At 39.3% G+C, this 20,927-nt stretch overlaps 1 protein-coding gene across 1 annotated transcript; it reads left to right on the forward strand.

Moving 5' to 3' along the window:
• Positions 1-15,614: 15,614 nt before the first annotated feature.
• LOC142181623 (uncharacterized) lies at positions 15,615-20,674 on the forward strand. Its single transcript, XM_075254797.1, has 2 exons — positions 15,615-16,114; positions 19,193-20,674. Exon 2 carries the CDS (start codon positions 19,242-19,244, stop codon positions 20,181-20,183), a length of 942 nt encoding a protein of 313 aa, XP_075110898.1. The 5' UTR covers positions 15,615-16,114; positions 19,193-19,241; the 3' UTR covers positions 20,184-20,674.
• The last annotated feature ends 253 nt before the right edge of the window (positions 20,675-20,927 follow it).

Consider the following 20,927-nt stretch of genomic DNA (forward strand, 5'->3'; position numbering starts at 1 on the left):
AGTGATCTCTTCTTCGCGAACGCGGAAGAACCCTCGCGTTTGCGAAGCACATAATTGCTTCAATCCAAAATTCTTCATTGCAAATACAATTCTTACTCAGCTCGACCCCACACGAACGTGGGACCATCATTGCGAACGCGTAGGCAAATTGCCTTGAAACTCAGTTGACCAGCTTTCTCTACGCGAACGCGGGACCCTCATCGCGAACGCGTAGACTTATTACCTCAGAGCTTCATGAATGCGGTACTTCCATCGCAAACGCGAAGAAGGAAACCAGCAACTAGAAACACCAGAAATTCTGCAACTTCAACAAGTCCAATTTTTGTCCGTTAACCACCCGGAATCTACCTAAGGCCCTAGGGACCTCAACCAATTACGCCAACATATCCTAAAACATCATACAAATTTAGTCGAGCCCTCAAAATACATCAAATAACAACAACCCTTCAATCCAAACTTAATGAATTTTGAAACTCAAACTTCTACAACCGATGCCGAAACCTATCAAATCACGTCCGATTGACCCAAAATTTTGTACACAAGTCATAATAGACCTTACAAACCTACTTTAATTTTCGGAATCAGAATCCTACCCCGATATCAAAAAGTTACTTCCGGTCAAACTTTCCAAAAATTTAATTTTCACCATGTCAAGCCTAATTCAGCTACAGATCTCCAATTCACAATTCTGACACGCTCCTAAGTCCAAAATCACCCAATAAAGCTAACAAAACCGAAAATACTCCATTCCAGAGTCGTCTTCACACAGTTCCAACTACGGTCAAAATTCTAGAACTTAAGCTTCCATTTTAGGGACTAAGTTTCCCAATTTACTCCGAAACCAAAAAATAGGAATTCCCAACAAGTCACATAATTGCAGAAAAAGATACGGGAAAAGCAGTAAATAGGTGATCGAGGCTATTACTCTCAAAATGACTGGCCGGGTCGTGACATCATCCCCCTCTTAAAACAATCGTTCATCCTCGAATGAGTATAGAGACATACCTAAAGTGGTGAATAGATGAGGATAACGGCTGCACATATCGTGCTCAGTCTCCCAAGTCGCCTCCTTGACCGGCTGACCCCTTCACTGAACCTTCACTGAAGTAATGTTCTTTGACCTCAACTTGGAACCTGCCTGTCCAAAATAACCACCGGCTTCTCAACATAAGACAGATCCTTGTCCAACTAGACTAAGATCAACGAACACATGAGATGGATCGCCATGATACTTACAAAGCATAGAAACATGGAATATTGGATGAACTCCTGCTACATTGGGAGGCAAGGCAAGCTCTTAAGCAACCTCCCCAACTCGCCGCAACACCTCGAATGGGCTAATAAACCTTGGGCTCAACTTGCCCTTCTTTCCGAACCTCATAACGCCCTTCATGGGAGATACCTGGAGCAAGACCTGCTCTCCAACCATGAATGCAACATCGCGAACCTTTTGATCCGCATAACTCTTCTATATGGATTGCGCTATGCGAAGTCGATCCTGAATCACCTTAACCTTCTCCAAAGCATCCTGAACCAAGTCTGTACCCAATAATCTAGCCTCGCCCAGCTCGAACAAACCCACTGGAGACCGACACCATCTAATATATAAAGCCTCATACGGTGCCATCTGAATGCTCGATTGATAACTGTTATTGTAGGCAAACTCCGCAAGTGGAAAGAAATGATCCCAATAACCCCAAACTCCATCACACAAGCATGAGGCATATCTTCTAGTATCTGAATAGTGTGCTCGGACTGTCCCTCCATCTGAGGGTGAAATGTTGTGCTCAACTCAACCCAAGTACCTAACTCATATTGTATAACCCTCTAAAACTGCAATGTAAACTACACACCCCAGTCAGATATGATAGATACCGGAATGCCATGAAGTCTGACAATCTCGCGGATATAAACTCGAGCCAGATGCTCGAAAGAATAAGTAGTCATCACAGGAATGAAATGAGCTGACTTGGTCAGCCTATCCACAATCACCCAAACTGCATCAAACTTTCACTAAGTCCGTGGAAGCTCAAAGACAAAATCCATAGTGATCCTCTCTCATTTCCACTCTGAATTCTCTAACTTCTAAAGCAACCCACCTGGCCGCTGATGCTCATACATCACTTGCTGGCAATTTAGACACCAAGCTACATATTCCACTATGTACTTCTTCATTCTCCTCCACCAATAATGCTGCCTCAAGTCCTAATACCTATTTGCGGCACCATGATGAATGGAATACCACGCACTGTGAGCCTCCTGGAGAATCAACTCATGAAAACCATTTACATTGGGCACACATAGCCTACCCTGCATCCTCAATGCACCATCATCACCAATAGGGAGCTCCTTAGCATCACCATACTGAACTGTGTCCTTAAGGACAAGCAGATGGGGGTCAACATACTGATGCTCCCTAATACGATCATAACGAGAAGATTGGGAGACCATACAAGCCAAATCGCGACTCGGATAAAAAATATCCAATCTGACAAACTGGTTGGCCAAGGCCTGAACATCCAATGCCAACAACCTCTCTGCTACTGGTAGACATGCTAAGCTCCCCAAACTCTTCACCTTGTGACCCAAGGAATCGGCTACCATATTGGCCTTTTCGGGATGACATAGAATAGTGATATCATAATCCTTAAGCATCTCTAACTACCTCCGTTGACGCAAGTCAAGATCCTTCTGCTTGAACAGATGCCACAAACACTGGTGATCAGTATAGATCTCACAAGGGACTCCGTACAAATACTGCCGCCAAATCTTCAAGGCATGAACAATAGCTGTTAGCTCAAGGTCGTGGATAGGATAGTTCTTTTCATGCACCTTCAACTGTTTGTACGCGTAGGCAATCACCCTACGGTCCTGCATCAACACCACGCCAAGACCAACATGCGACACATCACAATATACAGTATAAGACCCTGAACCTGTAGGCAATACCAATACTGGGGATGTAGTCAAAACTGTCTTGAGCTTTTGAAAGCTCTTCTCACACTCTTCTATCCATATGAACAGAGCATCCTTCTGGGTCAGCCTGGTCATAGGCGCTACAATAGATGAGAAACCCTCTACAAATCGACGTTAATACCCGCCAAATCAAGGAAACTCCGGATCTCCGTAGCTGAGGACGGTCTGGGCCAACTCTGCACTGCTTTCACCTTCTTCAGATCCACCTTGATTCCCCCACTCGACACTATGTGACCCAAAAACACCACTGAGTCTAACTAGAACTCACACTTTGAGAATTTTACATATAACTTCTTTTCTCTCAAGGTCTGAAGCATAGTCCTCAGGTGCTGTCATGATCCTCTCGACTCCGGGAGTACACCAGAATGTCCTCAATAAAAATAATGACAAATGAGTTAAGATAGGGCCTGAATACACTGTGTATCAAATGCACAAATGTTGTTGGGGCATTGGTCAACCCAAATGACATCACAAGGGACTCGTAGTGAACATACCAAGTCTTGCAAGCAGTCTTTGTGATATCTGGCTCCCGAATCTTTAATTGATACTAACCTAAATGTAAGTCAGTCTTGAAAACACTCGGGTACCCTGTAACTGATCAAATAAGTCATTAATACGAGGAAAGGGATACATGTTCTTCACTGTAACTTGGAGATAATCAATGCACATACGCATAGAACCATTCTTTTTCTTCACAAACAAGACCGGAGCACCCCAAGGTGACACACTGAGTCGAATGAAGCCCTTATCAAGCAATTTTTGTAATTGTTCCTTCAACTCCTTCAACTCTGGAGAGGCCATACGATATGGGGGAATAGAGATGGGCTAAGTGCCCTGCAAGAAATTAATACCAAAGTCGATATCTCTGCCGGGCGACATGCCCGAAAGATTAGCTGGAAATACACATGGGAAATCTCTCACTACTAAAACTGACTGAACTGTAGGGGTATCAATACTGACATCTCTCACATAAGCTAGATACGCGTCACACCCCTTCTAAACCATTCATTGAATTTTAAGAAATGAAATAACTCTGCTCGAAGTATAATCTAAGGTACCTCTCCACTTTAATCACGGTAACCCTGGCATAGCCAGCTTCACGGTCTTGGCATGACAATCAAGAATAGCATAATGGGGTGACAACTAGTCCATGCCCAAAATAATATCAAAATTTACCATACTGAGAAATAATAGATCGACTCTGGTCTAAAAATCACTAAGAACAACCAAACCCGACCAATACACACGATCAACAACAATAAAATCTCCAAGATGTGTAGACACATAAATAGGAGAATAGAATCACGAGATATTCCCAAATACGGGAAAAATAAGAGGACACATAGGAATAGGGGGAGCCTAGATCAAATAAAACTAACACATCTTTATGATAGATCGTAACAATACCGATAATGATAGATTCGGATGCAACTGCCTTTGTACGAGCGGGAACGACATAATATCTGGCTTGTACTCCCCCTCTAGGGTGACTTCTGCTTGCCCGACCTCCACCTCGAGCTGGCTAAGCAGGTAGAGTGGTAGCTAGTGCTGTAATCATAGCTTGAGGACCCGGTGGAGCATGTGGTGCCTAAGAAGTCTGTGGAGGTGCACCCTCCTAAGTCTGGGGCAATCCCTCACCATATGGTGAGTGTTGCCACACTCAAAACAAGATCTCAAAAAGCATGGCTATTGTGGCTAGCTAGGGCCAGGTCTGCTGGACTGACGACTGAAAGTACCCCGTGCAGGAGGTGCACTAGATACTGGCGGTGCATAATAAGGCTCCTAGGCTTAGGAGTAGCCAGAATACTACTGGCGACTAATAATGCTAAATGAACAGGGTGACTCATATATCCCCTACAATGACGAATTGCAGTTGGGGAATGAGTACCTCTATAAGTTCCAGACTCTCGAGACCTCTTGGCCTCTCCACTCTCTCCCTAGCAAGCATACCCTCCACTCTCCTAGCAATACCCACAACCTGCTGGTATGAAATATCCATATCCAACTCTTGGGCCATGATAAGCCTGATACTAGGGTGGAGCCCTTTAATAAATCGACGGACCCTCTCTCGAACTGTAGCAACCAAGGCTGGTGCATGCCTAGCCAAATCACTGAAACGAACCGCATACTATGACATAGTCTTAGCATCCTAGCACAACTGCTCAAACTCGGCGCGCCATGCATCTCTGAGGCTCTGGGGAACATACTCCCTCAAAAACATATCCGAGAACTGAGTCCAAGTAAGTGAAGCTGCCTCAGTCGGACTACCAAACTCATAAGAATTCTACCACTGATAGGACTTTCCTCTAAGATAGAACGTAGTGAAAGAACCCCCACTCGACTACGCTACAGCGGTAGTTCGAAGGATACGGTAACACTCATCGAGAAAACCCTGGGCGTCCTCTGACGGCAAGCCACTAAAAGTAGGAGGGTGGTACTTCTCGTATCTCTAGAGCCTAAGCTCATCCCCCTCATAAGCTGATGCCATACCCTCGGGCCTAACTGGGGCTACCGGCTATACTTGTATAACCTCCGGAATCTGATCGACCTGAACCCGCTGCTTTAGGGTGTGGGCGGTGGGAGTCTGTTCTCCTCCCTCGGCGTGAGATGTGGTAGGAGAAAGTGGAATCAACCCTGCCTGAGCTAGAGTACTGAACATGCTCAGGAACTTTGCAAGGGTCTTCTGAAGAGCTGGTGCGCTAACAAGCGTCTCAGGTGCCTGCTCTCCGACTGGAGCTACTGGGGGCTCCTCTATAGAAGCTCGTGCGAGTGCCCTTACTACACCACGTGGACATCCTCGGCTTCTACCCTGGCCCCAGCCTCTCGCGGCTCTAACAGGGGCATGGGTGCCTGGTCATCTGATCCATCTATACGTGTCATCACCCTCTGTGAGAGAATAGAAGACATAAGTTTAGAATGTTGAAGTCAACAATTTCATAGGACAAGGGAATCAAAAGAAGTGAAATTTTCCAAATAGTTCCATAGCCTCCCCAAGATAAGTGCAGTCGTCTCTGTACCAATCCACGAGACTCTACTAAACCTGCTTGTGACTCACGACACCTATGAACTAGAGCGCTGATACTAACTTGTCATGACCCAAATCTCCCACCGTAAGACATCGTGACAGCACCTAGTCTCTACGACTAGGTAAGCCTAAAAAATTACGGAATAACAAAAATGAAAATAGAGTTTAACAACTAGACTACAACAAATAACTATAAAATGATAAAATGATGCTCGGCATGTACAAGTAACCCAACACTCGAGTATACATAATATTCCCAAAACCTAGTAATCATAAGTCACAAGCTACAAAAGAAAACTAGTATCTCTATACACCAGAGCCTAAGAAAGTATGAAAAGCTAAACGACATAGGAGGGAATATAGGGGGACTCCGAGGTCTGCGGACGCGGGCAGATATACCTTGAAGTCTCCAAAATCTCGCTGCTCACTGATAACGAGGCTGATAAAAAGTACCTGGATCTACACACAAAATATGTGCAAAAGAGTAGCATGAGTACACCATAATAGTACCCAGTAAGAGCCAAGCCTAACCTCAGTAGAGTAATGATGATGCCAGGTCAAAGCCCTACTGGAATAAATAAAAAGACTGAACAAGTATAGCAATGTAATAAGAGACTTTCAACAAAGAGAAAACCATAGAAAAATAGCACCACAACACACAAAGATAAAAATCGGGGGATCTCCCGAGATACCTCTCGTAGTCCCAAAAGTAAATATGCAAGAAGATCTCCCGAGGTACCGCCTCGTAGTCTCAAAAGTAAATGTGCAGGGAGATCTCCCGAGGTACCGCCTCATTATCTCAAAAGTCAATGTGCAGGGAGATCTCCTGATGCACCGCTTTGTAGTCTCAAAAGTAAATGTGCAGGGGGATCTCCTGAGGTACCGCCTCGCAGTCCCAAAAGTAAACACACAGCTCAAAACCGATTAATACAACAATTAATAACAAGAATTCTATAGTTAAAACTGATACAAACCAAGAAAAAATAGAAAATCAACTAAGCATGTTGCACGGAGTTCAAATAAGCATTTAAGATACATAGAGATGCGATATTAGGCTAAACGGGATAACAACACATGCTGCTGTAACTCAATTAAGTTGAAACAGGAGACTACTCGGTAAAAACTACTTTGTCAAAAATTAGCACGTGTACACACTCGTCACCTGGTATTATAAGTATTATGCTATTTCAGACAAGGTATAAGTAAATTCATGAATGTGAGAGGGTAAGCAAATCGAAAAAAAAAGAGTTTTGTCGAAGTTTGGCATTTTGGGATAAAATACGGCCCGAGCTAAATACCCGATATTTATGGACTAGTACAAAATAAGGTACCACATGGACATGATAATAAGGCGTGTTAAAGGTGAGTAGTATTTTAAGTAATTTGAGATAATTCTTTATTATGTGGATAACCAAGTAATTATTGATTTTAGTGGGAGGTTAACAATTAATTAATGAATTGGTGGTTAAATAATTCAAGATCTTGGATAAGGTTTAAAGGCCCCAACGTGGCAACCAAGAAACATTCTTAAATATGACTCTTAAGTCAAAAATTAATGTGTCACCTTTAGAGAATCATATGGATTAGTCATCCTATCAAGTGGAGCCCACCTAAAGGTTAACCTTTCTAATTCACAACTGCATTTCTCATCTTTTAAGAACAAGCCTCTGTCAGAATAAACTTTATAATAGCAATGTTATCAATTGTTCATACCTTAAGCAAAAGCTTCAGCAAGAATAAATTTTAAAATGGCAACGTTATTGCTTCAAGAATTTCATACGAACACTATTTAATACTATAGCAACGTGGGATTTGTGATTCTAAGGGAGTACGGTGCAATCCTTCTCAAAAATATCATACAAATTTTTTCCTACTCCAGGTATGTCAAGGCTATCCCTTCTTTTTTTTGGCATGATCTATACGACACAAACGAAACGAGCAAATGCACAATTTTCATAAATGACTCTATTCATAGAAATACTAGAAATACTTATGTTCTTGACTCCCCATGTGTCATTTTATTCTATCGTCTGTTCATGAGTTCAGAAAAATACATAAGTTGAAAAAAAGGTTTACTTCATGATACTACTCAAGGCATAATGGTCTTATGACACTCCGAGATATTTTATTGACGCAATTCTCATGCATTGCATTCATGTACATTGACCCATGACTAGATGACATTATATACACGTATATATATATATATATATATATATATATATATATATATATATATATATATATGTATATGGGATATGGGTTACGACTTTATATCTGCACCACCACTTGATCAGCTGGTATACATTGATAATTTTGCCCACAGAGACCAAGATAATATGATGGGATGCCCTCAGAGGCTTGATGATGTTATAAACACATGTACCTATGCACAACATGGCATTCATACGCATATGCATGACACTATAAGTATTTCATGATTTAGAGCTATTCAGATATACATGTTAAGTCTTTTACTCCATGTTTCTCTCATGTCTATTATTTACTTAGTTTCATTCCTTACATACTCGGTACATTATTTGTACTAACATCCCTTTTGCATAGGGACGCTGCGTTTCATGCCCACAAGTCCCGATAGATAGGTCGAGAGCCCTCCAAGTAGACTATCAGCTCAGCGAAAGATGTTGGTACACTCCATTTGCTTCGAAGTTGCTTGTTTGGTTAGTATGATTTGGACGTGTATTGTTTAGTATGGTGGGACTCTATCCCGACCTTTATGAAAATTATGTATTCTTAGAGGCTTGTAGATAGATGACATGTATGTAAAAGATTGTATGGCCTTGTCGGCCTATGTTCAAATGTTTAGTGTACGAGTGGTCATTTTGGTCTTATAGGACCGTATGTCTTATGTATAAGTTGGTATCACATGTTGTATTCTACTTATCTCACGGCAGCATTCCAGCTCAATTATCTATAATAGTATGACATGAAAAGATACATTATGTTGGTACTCGGTTGATTAAGGTAACGGGTGCCTGTCGCGGCCCATCAGTTTGGGTCGTGACAATTTCGTCCAAATCCAAGCTCTTTATCTCAAGTTTATATAAAAATGGCTAAATCCTCGTTTCTGAAATGTTTATAACTGCCCAGTGATCCCTTCTTTGCAAACGCAGAAGAACCCTCACGTTCGTGAAGCACAAAATTGCTTTAGTCCAAAATTCTTTATCGCAAACATGATGTCCTAATCGCAAACGCGAAGCTTACTCAGCTCGACCCTACGCAGACACGGGACCATCATCGCGAATGCGTAGGCAAATTGCCTGGAGACTCTGTTGACCAGCTTTCTCTATGCGAAGGCAGGACCCTCATCGCGAACGCGTAGACTTATTACCTTAGAGCTTCACAAATGCGAGACCTTCATTGCGAATATGAAGCACAAATCCTCTCCTATCTCCAACTCCCATTCGTGAACGCGGTACTTCCCTCGCGAACACGAAGAAGAAAATCAACAACTGGAAACACCGAACATTCTGCAACTTCAACATGTCCAATTTTTTTCGATGAACCATCCAGAATCCGCCCGAGACCCCCAGGACCTCAACCAAATATACCACCAAGTCCGAAAATATTATACGAATTTAGTCGAGCCCTCAAAACACATCAAACATCAACAAAAATATGAATCACTCTCCAATCCAAACTTAATGAACTTTGAAACTTTAAACTTCTACAACCGATGCCGAAACCTATCAAATCACGTCCGATTGACCCCAATTTTGTACACAAGTCATAATTGACATTACAGACCTAATCAAACTTCTAAAATCGAAATCTAACCCTGATATCAAAAAGTACACTTCCAGTCAAACTTCCCAAAAATTTCAGCTTTTGCCATTTTAAGCCTAATTCAGCTACATACCTCTAATTCACAATCTAGACATGCTCCTTATTCCAAAATCACCCAACGGAGCTAACAGAACTGACGAAACTCCATTCCGGAGTCGTCTTCAGATGGTTCCAACTACAGACAAAACCCTAGAACTTAAGCTTCTGTTTTAGGGATTAAGTATCCTAGTTCACTCCGAAACCAAAAACAAAACCTCTCGGCAAGTCACATAAGCAGAAAAAGATATGGAGAAAGTAGTAAATAGGGGATCAGGGCTATTATTCTCAAAACGACCGACCGGGTCGCGACATACAATCACATTCACGTGTTTTCTTTTTTAACATGTCTTAATCATCAAACTATAGAATAGTCAAATGATGATTATTTTGGTTAAAAAAGCCATTTTCTATATATGTAATGCGATTATGCATTTTCCCCTTTTTTCAGGTACTATATTGTGAACATATTTCTTAGTATTTCCATTAAAACTATCATAATTACATTCCTTGCAGATTGCTTTGATGCTTAAAAAAATTATTCTCATTAATAAAGATTACACGCGCAACGCGTGTCTAAAAACTAATAGGGAAAAAATATGTGAAACAATCTTTGAAGAATATGGCACTGAGCTATATAGGTTTGGTTTGCCAACAGCTAACCGACTTGAAAATCATCAAGGCATGGATAATTAACTCGGTCCTCCAAAATAATAGTTGGCAAATGTATATATTTTTGTATATTATTTGTTTGGCCAATTTGTCAAAAACTACTTATTTTAAAAAATACTTTTGTTTAAAAGTGCTTTTTGAAAAAAGTACTTTTGGATATTAGCAGTTTGTGTTTGGCCAATTCGTTTGAGAAGTACTTTTACAATATTTGATAAGAAAATTGTGTTTGGTTAATCTTTTCTAAAAGTAAATTTTGAGTATCAAATTATGATAAAAGGACCGTTGTGACGACCGATAAGTCGTTTTGAGTACTAGCCGTTAATTTTAAATTCCGAGACCTCCACTAGCCTCATTTAGTGATTCTTGATTTGTGTGCATGGTTCATGTCTTTTTCTAAAAAGTGTTTACGTAAAATTTGAAGAAAATGTGATTTTAGGTTTAAAAACAACTTGAACTAACTACGGTCAACATTTTGGGTAAACAATTCAGGATCGGTATTTTGATAATTCCATTAGTTTGTATTGTGATTTTAGACTTGGGCATATGCTCGAAATTGAATTTGGAAGTCCTAGGTTGATTTGACTCGTTTTGTCGATAGTTAGCAATTTGAATGTTTTGAAATTCTCTACGTTTGACTATAGGTGGACTTTATGGTTATCGGGTTCAGATTTTGGTTTTAGAACTTGGTATAGGTCTATTTTGTTATTTGAAACTTGTTTGCAAAATTTGGTACAATTCAGAGTTTGTTTGATAGGATTCGACGCTTGGTTGTGATTTTAGAGGTTCATGAGTTTTCTTTTAAATTTCGTGTGTTTTGAAGTCTGATTCGTGGTTATAGATTTTATTTTGGTATTTTTATTATGTGAGAGAGTTTTATGATGTTATTACACTTGTATGCATGTGTCAGTTGGGAGCCCGAGGGGCTCGGGTGAGTTTCAGATAGGTCTCAGATCATTTCGGACTTGTAAATTCGCTATTTCTGGTGTCTGGTGCTTTGTACTTTGCGATTGCGAAGGGGAAACTGGGGTTGGGGCTGGTTTCTCTTCGTGAACACAAGAGGCCAGCTGCTAACGCGAAGTAGTGGGGGGCTTACCCTTCACGAACGTGATAGGCATCTCACGAAAGCGATGTTTTGGGGATAGCGGGGGGAGGACTATTGGCTCTTCTTCGCGAATGCGAACATGGTTGAGAACACGAAGGCTTGCAGGGGAGAAGCCTTTGCAAACGCGAAGGACAATTGGCCATGCATCGGGAACACGAAACACGAAGAACACCTGACGCCGAGATATTTAAAGTGCTGACAGTTAGGATTTGACCATTTTTAACCATTTTAAAAGATAGAGCTTGGCCTAGAGGCGGTTTTCAAGAGGAATTTCATCCCCACTTTATTGGTTAGTGATTTTAACTAGTTTTAATGTATTTTTATAGTCACCCATTGATTTAAAACCTTTAATCTATTAATTTCATGGTAGAAATTAGGGGTTTTGGGTAGAAATTAGGGATTTTGCAAAATTGAGATTTAGACCCCAAATTGAGGTCGGATTTGGAAACAAATCACATAATCGGGCTCGGGGGTGAATGAGTAATCAAGTTTTGATCCAAATCTCGGATTTTGACAAGCAAGCTCGGGATTAACTTTTGTTGACTTTTTCAATTTCATTACAGATCTAATCTTTTTCACTCGTATGTAGTTTCTAAAGCTTATTTTGAATTATTTGAACTATATTTGGCTAGATTTGACTGGTTTGGAGGCTAATTCTTAAGGAAAGGCTATGGTTGAGTATTGATTTGATTGCAAAAAAAGGTAAGTGTTGTGTCCAACCTTGACTTGAGGGAAGTCAAAACGCAAGGTGCCTCGGAAGCCCAAAACCCGGCGATCACCATAACACTAGTCAAGCATGTGCAAGTCAAAACGCAGGGTGCCTCCTAAAATGCACGCTATTCACATGCGATGTCCAATAGTTTTAGTATTCTATTAACTTTTGATATCCATCCAGGAGAAACCCATAATGCACAACATATTCCTTATGCCAAGTAGCAGACATCCAGCATGGGTGATCCCACCATACACACAACCATGGGTGATCCGACATTACCTTAATCCATATAAGCCCGACAACACCACCTAATAGAGGATCCTTACTTCAACCTTAGTCCCTAAACTTAAAACCTAAATTTCCAACATTCGAAACTCATTATATGACCCGATTCTTGTATCTATGCACTGTACAACTCTGTACAATCTGAATCAAGTCACAACCTTAACCCAAGGTATAATCACCTAATATTACACATAACTCAGATGCCCATAGCAATAACTTTCAACCACCGTAGCTGCTGAATAACAATCTTGGTACTGGTAATACTCTTCATATCCAATAAAACCTCGTTCTGGACCTTCGCAATGCTGCCTATGATAAATAAAACATGCAGAAACTCATAACCACTCATGAAATCAACAAGCCAAGAAGCTCTCTCGTCCGATAAGGGATCATTGGCCAATTCTGAGCGAAAATATGGTACTTCCTCCGTTCCAATTTATGTGAACCTGTTTGACTGGGCACGAAGTTTAAGTAAAAAATGAAGACTTTTGGAATTTGTGGTCCTAAACAAGTTCAAATGGGGCCCAGAGTATTTGTGTGGTTATAAAAGCTTCTCATTAAGGGTAAAGTTGTAACTTTAAGCTAAATTGTTACCAAATTTAGAAAGGGTTCATTCTTTTTGGAACGGACCAAAAAGGAAATAGGTTCACATAAACTGGAACAGAGGGAGTATCACTCTTCCAAACACTCCTAATCCAGATACGATAGTGTAAATCTTAGGTCTATAAACCTCATCTCAGATAATACAAGCAGCTCAGTTGACAAGTCACATCAAAATCACATGGGTTCTCACACAACACCATCCATACACCAAACAAGCAACAACTCAAAAAGAAATTATCTAACAATAGAAAGAAAGCAAGGTACGAGGACTCTTTAACAAGCATAACAGATACAAAAACAAAAGTACAATTTCATTAACTCATCCCACAGAGGGAAAATAAAACACGAAATAAATACAAGGAAGGGTATCCCACATAACATTCATTGGGATGAGCAACCGGATCCCAAATATATCAATCCACATAGGGATACACATCGAGCCTAAATGCCCAGGATCACCAATAACATGTATGCCAATATCAATATAACTGTGGAAAGATAAATAGGAATAATAAAATACGTAGAAAAACAAGCACAACTAATATGCAATAAGCAAATCAACATTACGAGGGCTAACTCGCTCATATCGCCATAAGGCCTGAACGAGATTACAACATGCATGCGAATAATCATGTAACTTCACAACCCATCATAGCATAACAGAGAAGCACATAAAATAGATTGGGGCAGGAATAACATCCATTCTGCCTGGTACTATACCCAGGATAGCAATTACATGAGAGTAACCAAAGTTGAATTTATATATAGAATACATATTCTCATTAGGCTTACAAATAGCCCCCAAACCAATTCCGATCATCCCAAAATAGATGAATAACCTCCCCAAAATTCCATAACAACCAATCCTTAACTCATACTATTAGTTTTTCAATTCTCAGCATTTCTTCACAATCTGCAATTAAGGAATAGTCTGTCTATGAGGACATCTAGCCCCTAAACCTCATGAATACAGAATCTCTATACCTGATCTCAACTTCGCTACCCAAATGGTTGATAAATCACTCATACTGCATCTTACGGAAAACATCCACATAGACCTTTCATGCCACATAGCACAACCTGAACCTCAGAAGCCTAAAACTAGGCGATTACCATAACACTAGTCAAGCATCCGCAAGTCAAAACACAAGGTGCCTCCTAAAATACACGCTCTCTACATGCAATGTCCAACAGTGATAACATTCTCTTAACTTGTGATATCTATCTAGGAGAAAACCATAATACACAACATACTCCTTATGTTACTAGCTGACAGCTAGCTCAAGCATGGTTCACACTGTCGAGAACTCTCCGAAACACATCCGCACATAACCAAGCCATCAGAATTGAATCTCCCCAACTCAACCGAGTCATGCAAACCATCCAACCAAAGAGTACTACCACAAACACCGGTAAAGAATTACCACCCTAAAAGGACCAATTACCTTTATTGCTATGCTGACCTAACACCATCGAGCTCACCTCTTTCTTCGAATCCTCCTCGACTTTTCTTCAAGGTAACATTTTTCCCTATCGGTACACAACAAGATCCCAAAATCAAAACTCATACACCACTGTATTTCCTATGAAGCACCACATAATCCCGTAACCATGACCCCCACTCTAAAAAGACCTTGTGTGAATCTGAAGTTGTTTCTCTAACCTCTCTGATATTGAAGTGTAGAATTATTAATTATGCATAAATACAACAAGTCCCAGCATTATCCCATGCAAACCTCAGATCTTAATCATATACAAGTTCCAGGGGAACCCTTTAACACCCCATACACATCTCAAGCCAAAACTGATATAACATATAACCCTGTAATTTGATCGTCGATAGTGGTCTCCCCCACTTGGAACAAAGCTATATGACATAGAATCCGATGATCCACAATACCAACCTTCGTAGCTCATGCAACACCAACCATAAGATAACTCAAATCATCTACTAAGAGCATGTCCAGCCTCGTCGTAGACATGTGATTTTTGACCCTTCCCAAAATTTTCATATATTAGCACGTAAATATTTAGTTTAGGCCTAATATAGCTATTTTAATTAATTTTGAATCTTTTACTTTATTTTATTACAAGAAAAATGAAAATTGCAAAAATTATTCTATTAATGTTTTGTAGTAATTTTTAAAAATACCAAAAAAAATAATTTATTTTAATAGCCAGTCTTATTTTAACAGTTATTTTACTTAAGTAGGACTAATTAATAAATGAGATCATATTTTAGTCTCGTTCTCGGGAAAAGAATAAAACTTGGGCTCGAGCAACCCATTTTTAGGCCTAATTTTGGACCTAACCCATAATTCCCAAGCCCATAATTCCTAGGCCCATACCCCTAACCTAATCCCTACCCCTATATAATAGTACCTAATCCCTAAATGAGGGAGGAGGCAAAAATACACTCTGCAAAAATGGAATCTGTCGTTCCCATGGTCGACTCCAGAAAATTCGTCAGCTAAAATGCCAAGAAAAAACCAAAAAGCTGACTTAGGGATAAAGGAGGCACCTCCTTCTTCAAATATCACGGCAACCATACATTTGAAATTTTCTTCTCAAACAAAAAATACTTTATTCAATTGGGGATTCTTCATATAAACACATAGTGACATAGCAAAAGAAACTTGGGGATTTTGTGGTGAAGGGACGAACGGCGAAAACAGAGGACGGACTTCAGATTCAAGTCCTTTGATTTTTGTTTCAAATATTAGTTTCTTCTTCTGATTGTCGATTTAAAACCCTGGAATCCGGCGAGTTCGAAGTTTTAGTCGGGTTGAGTTAACGATAAGGTTCTGTCCGTGGTTCTGACGAGGCCCGTTGTGGAGTTTTGTCGCGGTTCCGACGGTTTTTCTGGTCTGGTTCGAGATTTCCATTTTTGGTGGTAAGATTACTTCTTTCATTTTATTCTAGTTCTATTAAAATGTTATTACAATGTTATGAATGTGAGGTTCTGTTCGAAGTTCCGTTTGTGATCGACGGTGTTGTCCTATTATCGTTTTGTTCTGCTAATTAAGTTTCCATCTCTGATTGAAGGCTTTTGTTTGGTCGAGTTAAACATCAAAGGTCCACTCACGCCTATCTAATTTGAGATCTGTTAATTGCTTTATTTGGTATTGAATCTGATTCATGGAGACCTTGGGTTTAAATTGTGTTTAATTTGCAATGACGATGTGAAATTTATAATAGAACGTATCAGATGTACTTCACACTGATTTCCATGACTCATAAAAAAAATTGTTTTCCTTTCCTATAAGGCAGTAGAGGTATTTGGAGTGCCATCAAAAGAAACTGATTGAATTGGCAAAAAAAAATTGATGTGGCTGAATTGGAAAAGATAGTGCTTTAATTAGTGTATTTTTATAGCAAATAAAAGTGAGCCAAATAAGCATATGATATATAGCTTAGAAATATGGTTGGCAGCATCACATATCATTTTAGTCTATGCTATTGGGTTTAAGTTTTATGTTCTCAAATTGACAAAAAGTTAATCCATGTGATGTTAATTTTGCATTTTGAGTGAACCGTGATTAAACTTGGAGTATTATGATTATTTAAGTTCATGCCAATTATGTTGAAGACATTAAGTTTGAAATTGGATCTTGTTTGAATGAAAGGTTAATCTATTTGTAGGAAAAATAATAACAAATCATCGTAGTTTGCTTTAGGCACATAATTAAATTATTATGGCTACGGGTATGGTTCCCGTGACGTAGTTGTGATTTATAATTTCCAAATTCGAAGGTGCATTTCATGTGACCTGATCATAACAATTTCGGATTATAAAACCCCTTTGAAATAATTTGAGGTGTGCCGTGCCGAACAAAAATCTCAAATGAATGTCCCTCATTGAATTAATTTTGAATCCTTTAGAAATCTAGGTGTGCCATTTAGCGAATTTTCCATGGCCCTCGCAAACTTAAAAATGCATAGTTGCTTTAGGCGCGCTAGTTAATAATTTATCTTCCTAAACTCGGGTGCGCATTTATGTGACCCAAATCCAAATCTCAACAACGTTGGATAAAATGTGTCAGGGACCGTGAGTGCATTTATATGACGTGGTTCAGGACGTATTTTAAATGATGTTGCTATTCCTTAAAAATGATTAAAAGCGGTTAATTAGTTAAAATTGCACCATAGGCTGAAACATGTATTTAAATCAAGAAAATAGGCCAAATATAACAGTTGAGCGACCGTGCTAGAACCACAAAACTCGGGAATGCCTAACACCTTCTCCCGGGTTAACAGAATTCCTTACCCGGATTTCTGTGTTCGCGGACTGTAAAACAGAGTCAATCTTTCCACGATTCGGGATATGAACTGTGGACTTGGGACACCAAAAAATATCCCAAGTGGCGACTCTGAATCTTTAAACAAATAAATCCCGTTTCGATTGTCACTTTAAGTTGGAAAAAACTCCCTTATATACCCTTCCCGGGGGTGTAGGTAAAAAGGAGGTGTGACAGCTCTGGCGACTCTGCTGGGGAATGAACCCAAAATCTCTGGTTCAGGGTTCAGAATTCGAGATTAGATGAATTGTTGTATTTGGGTTTATTTATTATTTGATTTTATTACATGTTTGGGCCTAATGTGCTAAATGTTGCTTTTACCTCTTTGATATTATCTGAATTGTATATAAACTACTACGAAACCCCTCTCTTCTTTCTCCCGAGGAGTGCACGCTGGTCGTGACTTCTTTTTGTTAGTGTTATATCCCAAATAGAACGAGGATCGGACAAGTTGCAAAGCCGGATGATCTTTTGGTTACCGGTACGCAGCCCCTCCTCGGCTCGAGTTGTCCGCTCAGATAAGCTAGGTCTAGAACAATACACCCAGGTTTTAAACCTAGAATAACTCAGCCTCATGCCGGATCCCTAGTAGGAACGTTTGTTTGCATCATGTGCATTTAACTTTGGAGACTCAACACAGGGATTGGGTCTGTCTAGGACAGATGTACCCAAAAATCAAAAGATCATCTTGATGCATCTTACGTGCTACTTGCGTATCTGTCTGTTTCGGCTTGCATGTTGACTAGCTTCTAGAATAGGGAAAGAAAAAGAAAAAAAAAAAGAAAATCAATAAAGAGGAGAAAGAAGAAAAAGAAACAAAAAGTGAGAGGTAGGTATTTAGAAAATTCTGAAAATCTGCCAAAATTCTGAAAAAAAGTCATTTCAAAACGAGCCAAAATTTTCAAGTGTCATGTTTTCCTGTTCCGTCAAAACTGGGCGAACTACGCGGGTCTGATTCTCACCGGATGTGAGATACATAGGCAAACCTCATCGGTTCCGGCCCATAATTTTTAAAAAAAGAAACCAAAAATATTTTCCTTTACTTCCTCTCTAGAAAAGTCTTTTTTTTAGACTCCAATTTTCAAAAAATCCAAAAATATTTTTCATTACTTGCTTCTTTAGAAAGCCTTTCTTTTAGACCTTAATTGTTTTTTTTAAAAAGAATATACAAAAATATTTTCTTTTAATTTCTTCCAAAAATCCAAAAAAAAAAAAATATTTTCATTCTTCTTTCAAAATTCAAAAATATTTTCTTTTTTAGAAGTATTTCTTTCATAAATTCAAAATAAAAGTCCAAAAATATTTTCTTTCTTCTTTAGAAGTTTTTCTTTCGAAATCCAGAAAAAATTCAAAAATAAAAATCTTTCGTCTTTAGAAGTCTTTCTTTGCAAAAATGCTGAAGAAAAATCATAATCAAAAAATATTCCCTTTCTTCTTTATAAGTTTTTCTTTCGAAAAAATAAATTAAAAATTCAAAAAAAGGTTAGTTTATTTACTTTATACATGATCTTCCCGAACTACGCAAGATCTGTTTCATGTTCCCACATGATACGTAGGCAACCCACATCAGGTTCGATCACCATTGAAAAAAAAGAAAAAATGAAAAAATATTGATAATAATAAGGACCGACTGAGTCCATTCTAACATGTTTTATTTTGAATTGTGAATAAAGTTGAGGTGGTCGATTTGTGGTAAGCTGGAAACACAAGATCCAAGGAAAAATGATAACTGAAATCGAAGCTGTTACAAGTGCTCAAGAGACTCAGGGTCAGAAGGTTCAACAAGAGTCTATTATGTTCGAGAAAAATAGAATACTGAAACAACAAATGACCGAAATGTGTCAAGCATGGGCCAGTGGTCAAGGACAGCCTCGTCATGAGTCACAATTTGCTACACAACAAGAGCAGTACCACTCTCCTGAGTACCACTCGTACTCGTTTGATCTTCTTGCAAACATTGAGAAGCCTGCCCGAAAGATAGTACAGGAAGAAATGACCCAAAGAGTGAAAAGCTTAGAACAACGGTTAAAAAACATGCAAGGGTTGGCAGGTCAAAAGAGTGTTGCCTTCAAAGTTCTATGCATGTTCCCCGATGTCCACTTGCCGCCTGGTTTCAAGACTCCCAAATTTGAAAAGTATGATGGACATGGAGACCCCATAGCCCACCTGAAAAGGTATTTTAATCAACTGAGAGGTGCGGGAAGAAACGAAGAATTGCTGATGGCTTATTTTGGGGAAAGCCTTACGGGAGTAGCATTCGAATGGTTTTTGGATCAAGACCCATCTCGCTGGTACATTTGGAATGACATGGCACAGGCCTTTGTCAATCAGTTCCAATACAACATCGACATTGCCCCAGACCGCATTTGCCTTTCAAACCTGAAGAAGAAACCAAGTGAAAGTTTCAGGGAATATGCCATTAAATGGAGAGAGCAAGCAGCTAGAGTTAAGCCACCCATGGATGACCACAAGCTAATCACTGTCTTCCTTCAAGAGCAAGGGCCAGATTACTTTCAAAACATGATGTTCGCAGTTGGCAAATCCTTTTCGGAAGCAATCAAAATGGGAGAAATGGTACAGAATGGTCTTAAGACAGGCAAAATTATAAGTCAAGCAATTTTTAAAGCCGCAACTCAAGCTGTCCGAATTGAGTCTGATAATTGAGTCTGATATATCTTGATATATCTTGATATATATTCATTGAGTCTGATAATTTTAGCGACACAAATAAGAAGGTTGAAGAAATCATGATGACATCAGGGTCGAGAAGAGGTCCTAGGAGAACATCTCAAAGGTATGAGCAGCCTCCTCAAGTTTTCCATGACTCCACTGAGCAGTATTATCCACCTCAGAACCCTCAATACTCTGTCACTCCACCTCAGTATGTTGTCCAGCCACCAAAACACCCCAGAAGGCGAGCACGAGCATCACGAAATCTCCAACGGCCTCCACAAAATTTTCAAGTGCCCTATTGTGAGCACGTGATTTTTGCCTCATACGAATTACTCCAAAATAACTCCTGAAATTAGGTCTTTTCTTTAATTATGTGTTATTTTTAGGAAATATTGTACGGTTTTCCTGTTTGTTTGCATAGGTATATGTGCGTGTGTAATTTTATTAATGCATTTAAAAATACAAAAAATAATATAATGTAATATGTGTTGCATGTGCATTTAGGATTTAGTTTTTTCAATTTAGGAATTAACAGGTTTGTTTTACAAAAAAAGGAAAATCACAAAAAATATGTAATTGTTGTAATTTTGTCATTTAAATGTGCTCTTGTGTGATTTTATTTTCTTTGTTTTGCGTGTTAATTATTGTAAGTATTAATTAATATTTGTAGTTGTATTTAGATTTTACAATTAATTAGGAATTGTATTTAAATCAGAAAATTAAAGAAGAAAAAGG

The sequence above is a fragment of the Nicotiana tabacum genome, chromosome 6 (assembly GCF_000715075.1).
Source record: "Nicotiana tabacum cultivar K326 chromosome 6, ASM71507v2, whole genome shotgun sequence".
Lineage (NCBI taxonomy): Eukaryota > Viridiplantae > Streptophyta > Magnoliopsida > Solanales > Solanaceae > Nicotiana > Nicotiana tabacum.

Excerpts from the sequence above, each read along its gene's own strand:
- LOC142181623 (XM_075254797.1), top strand. The coding sequence starts at position 19,242 with ATGATAACTGAAATCGAAGCTGTTACAAGTGCTCAAGAGACTCAGGGT.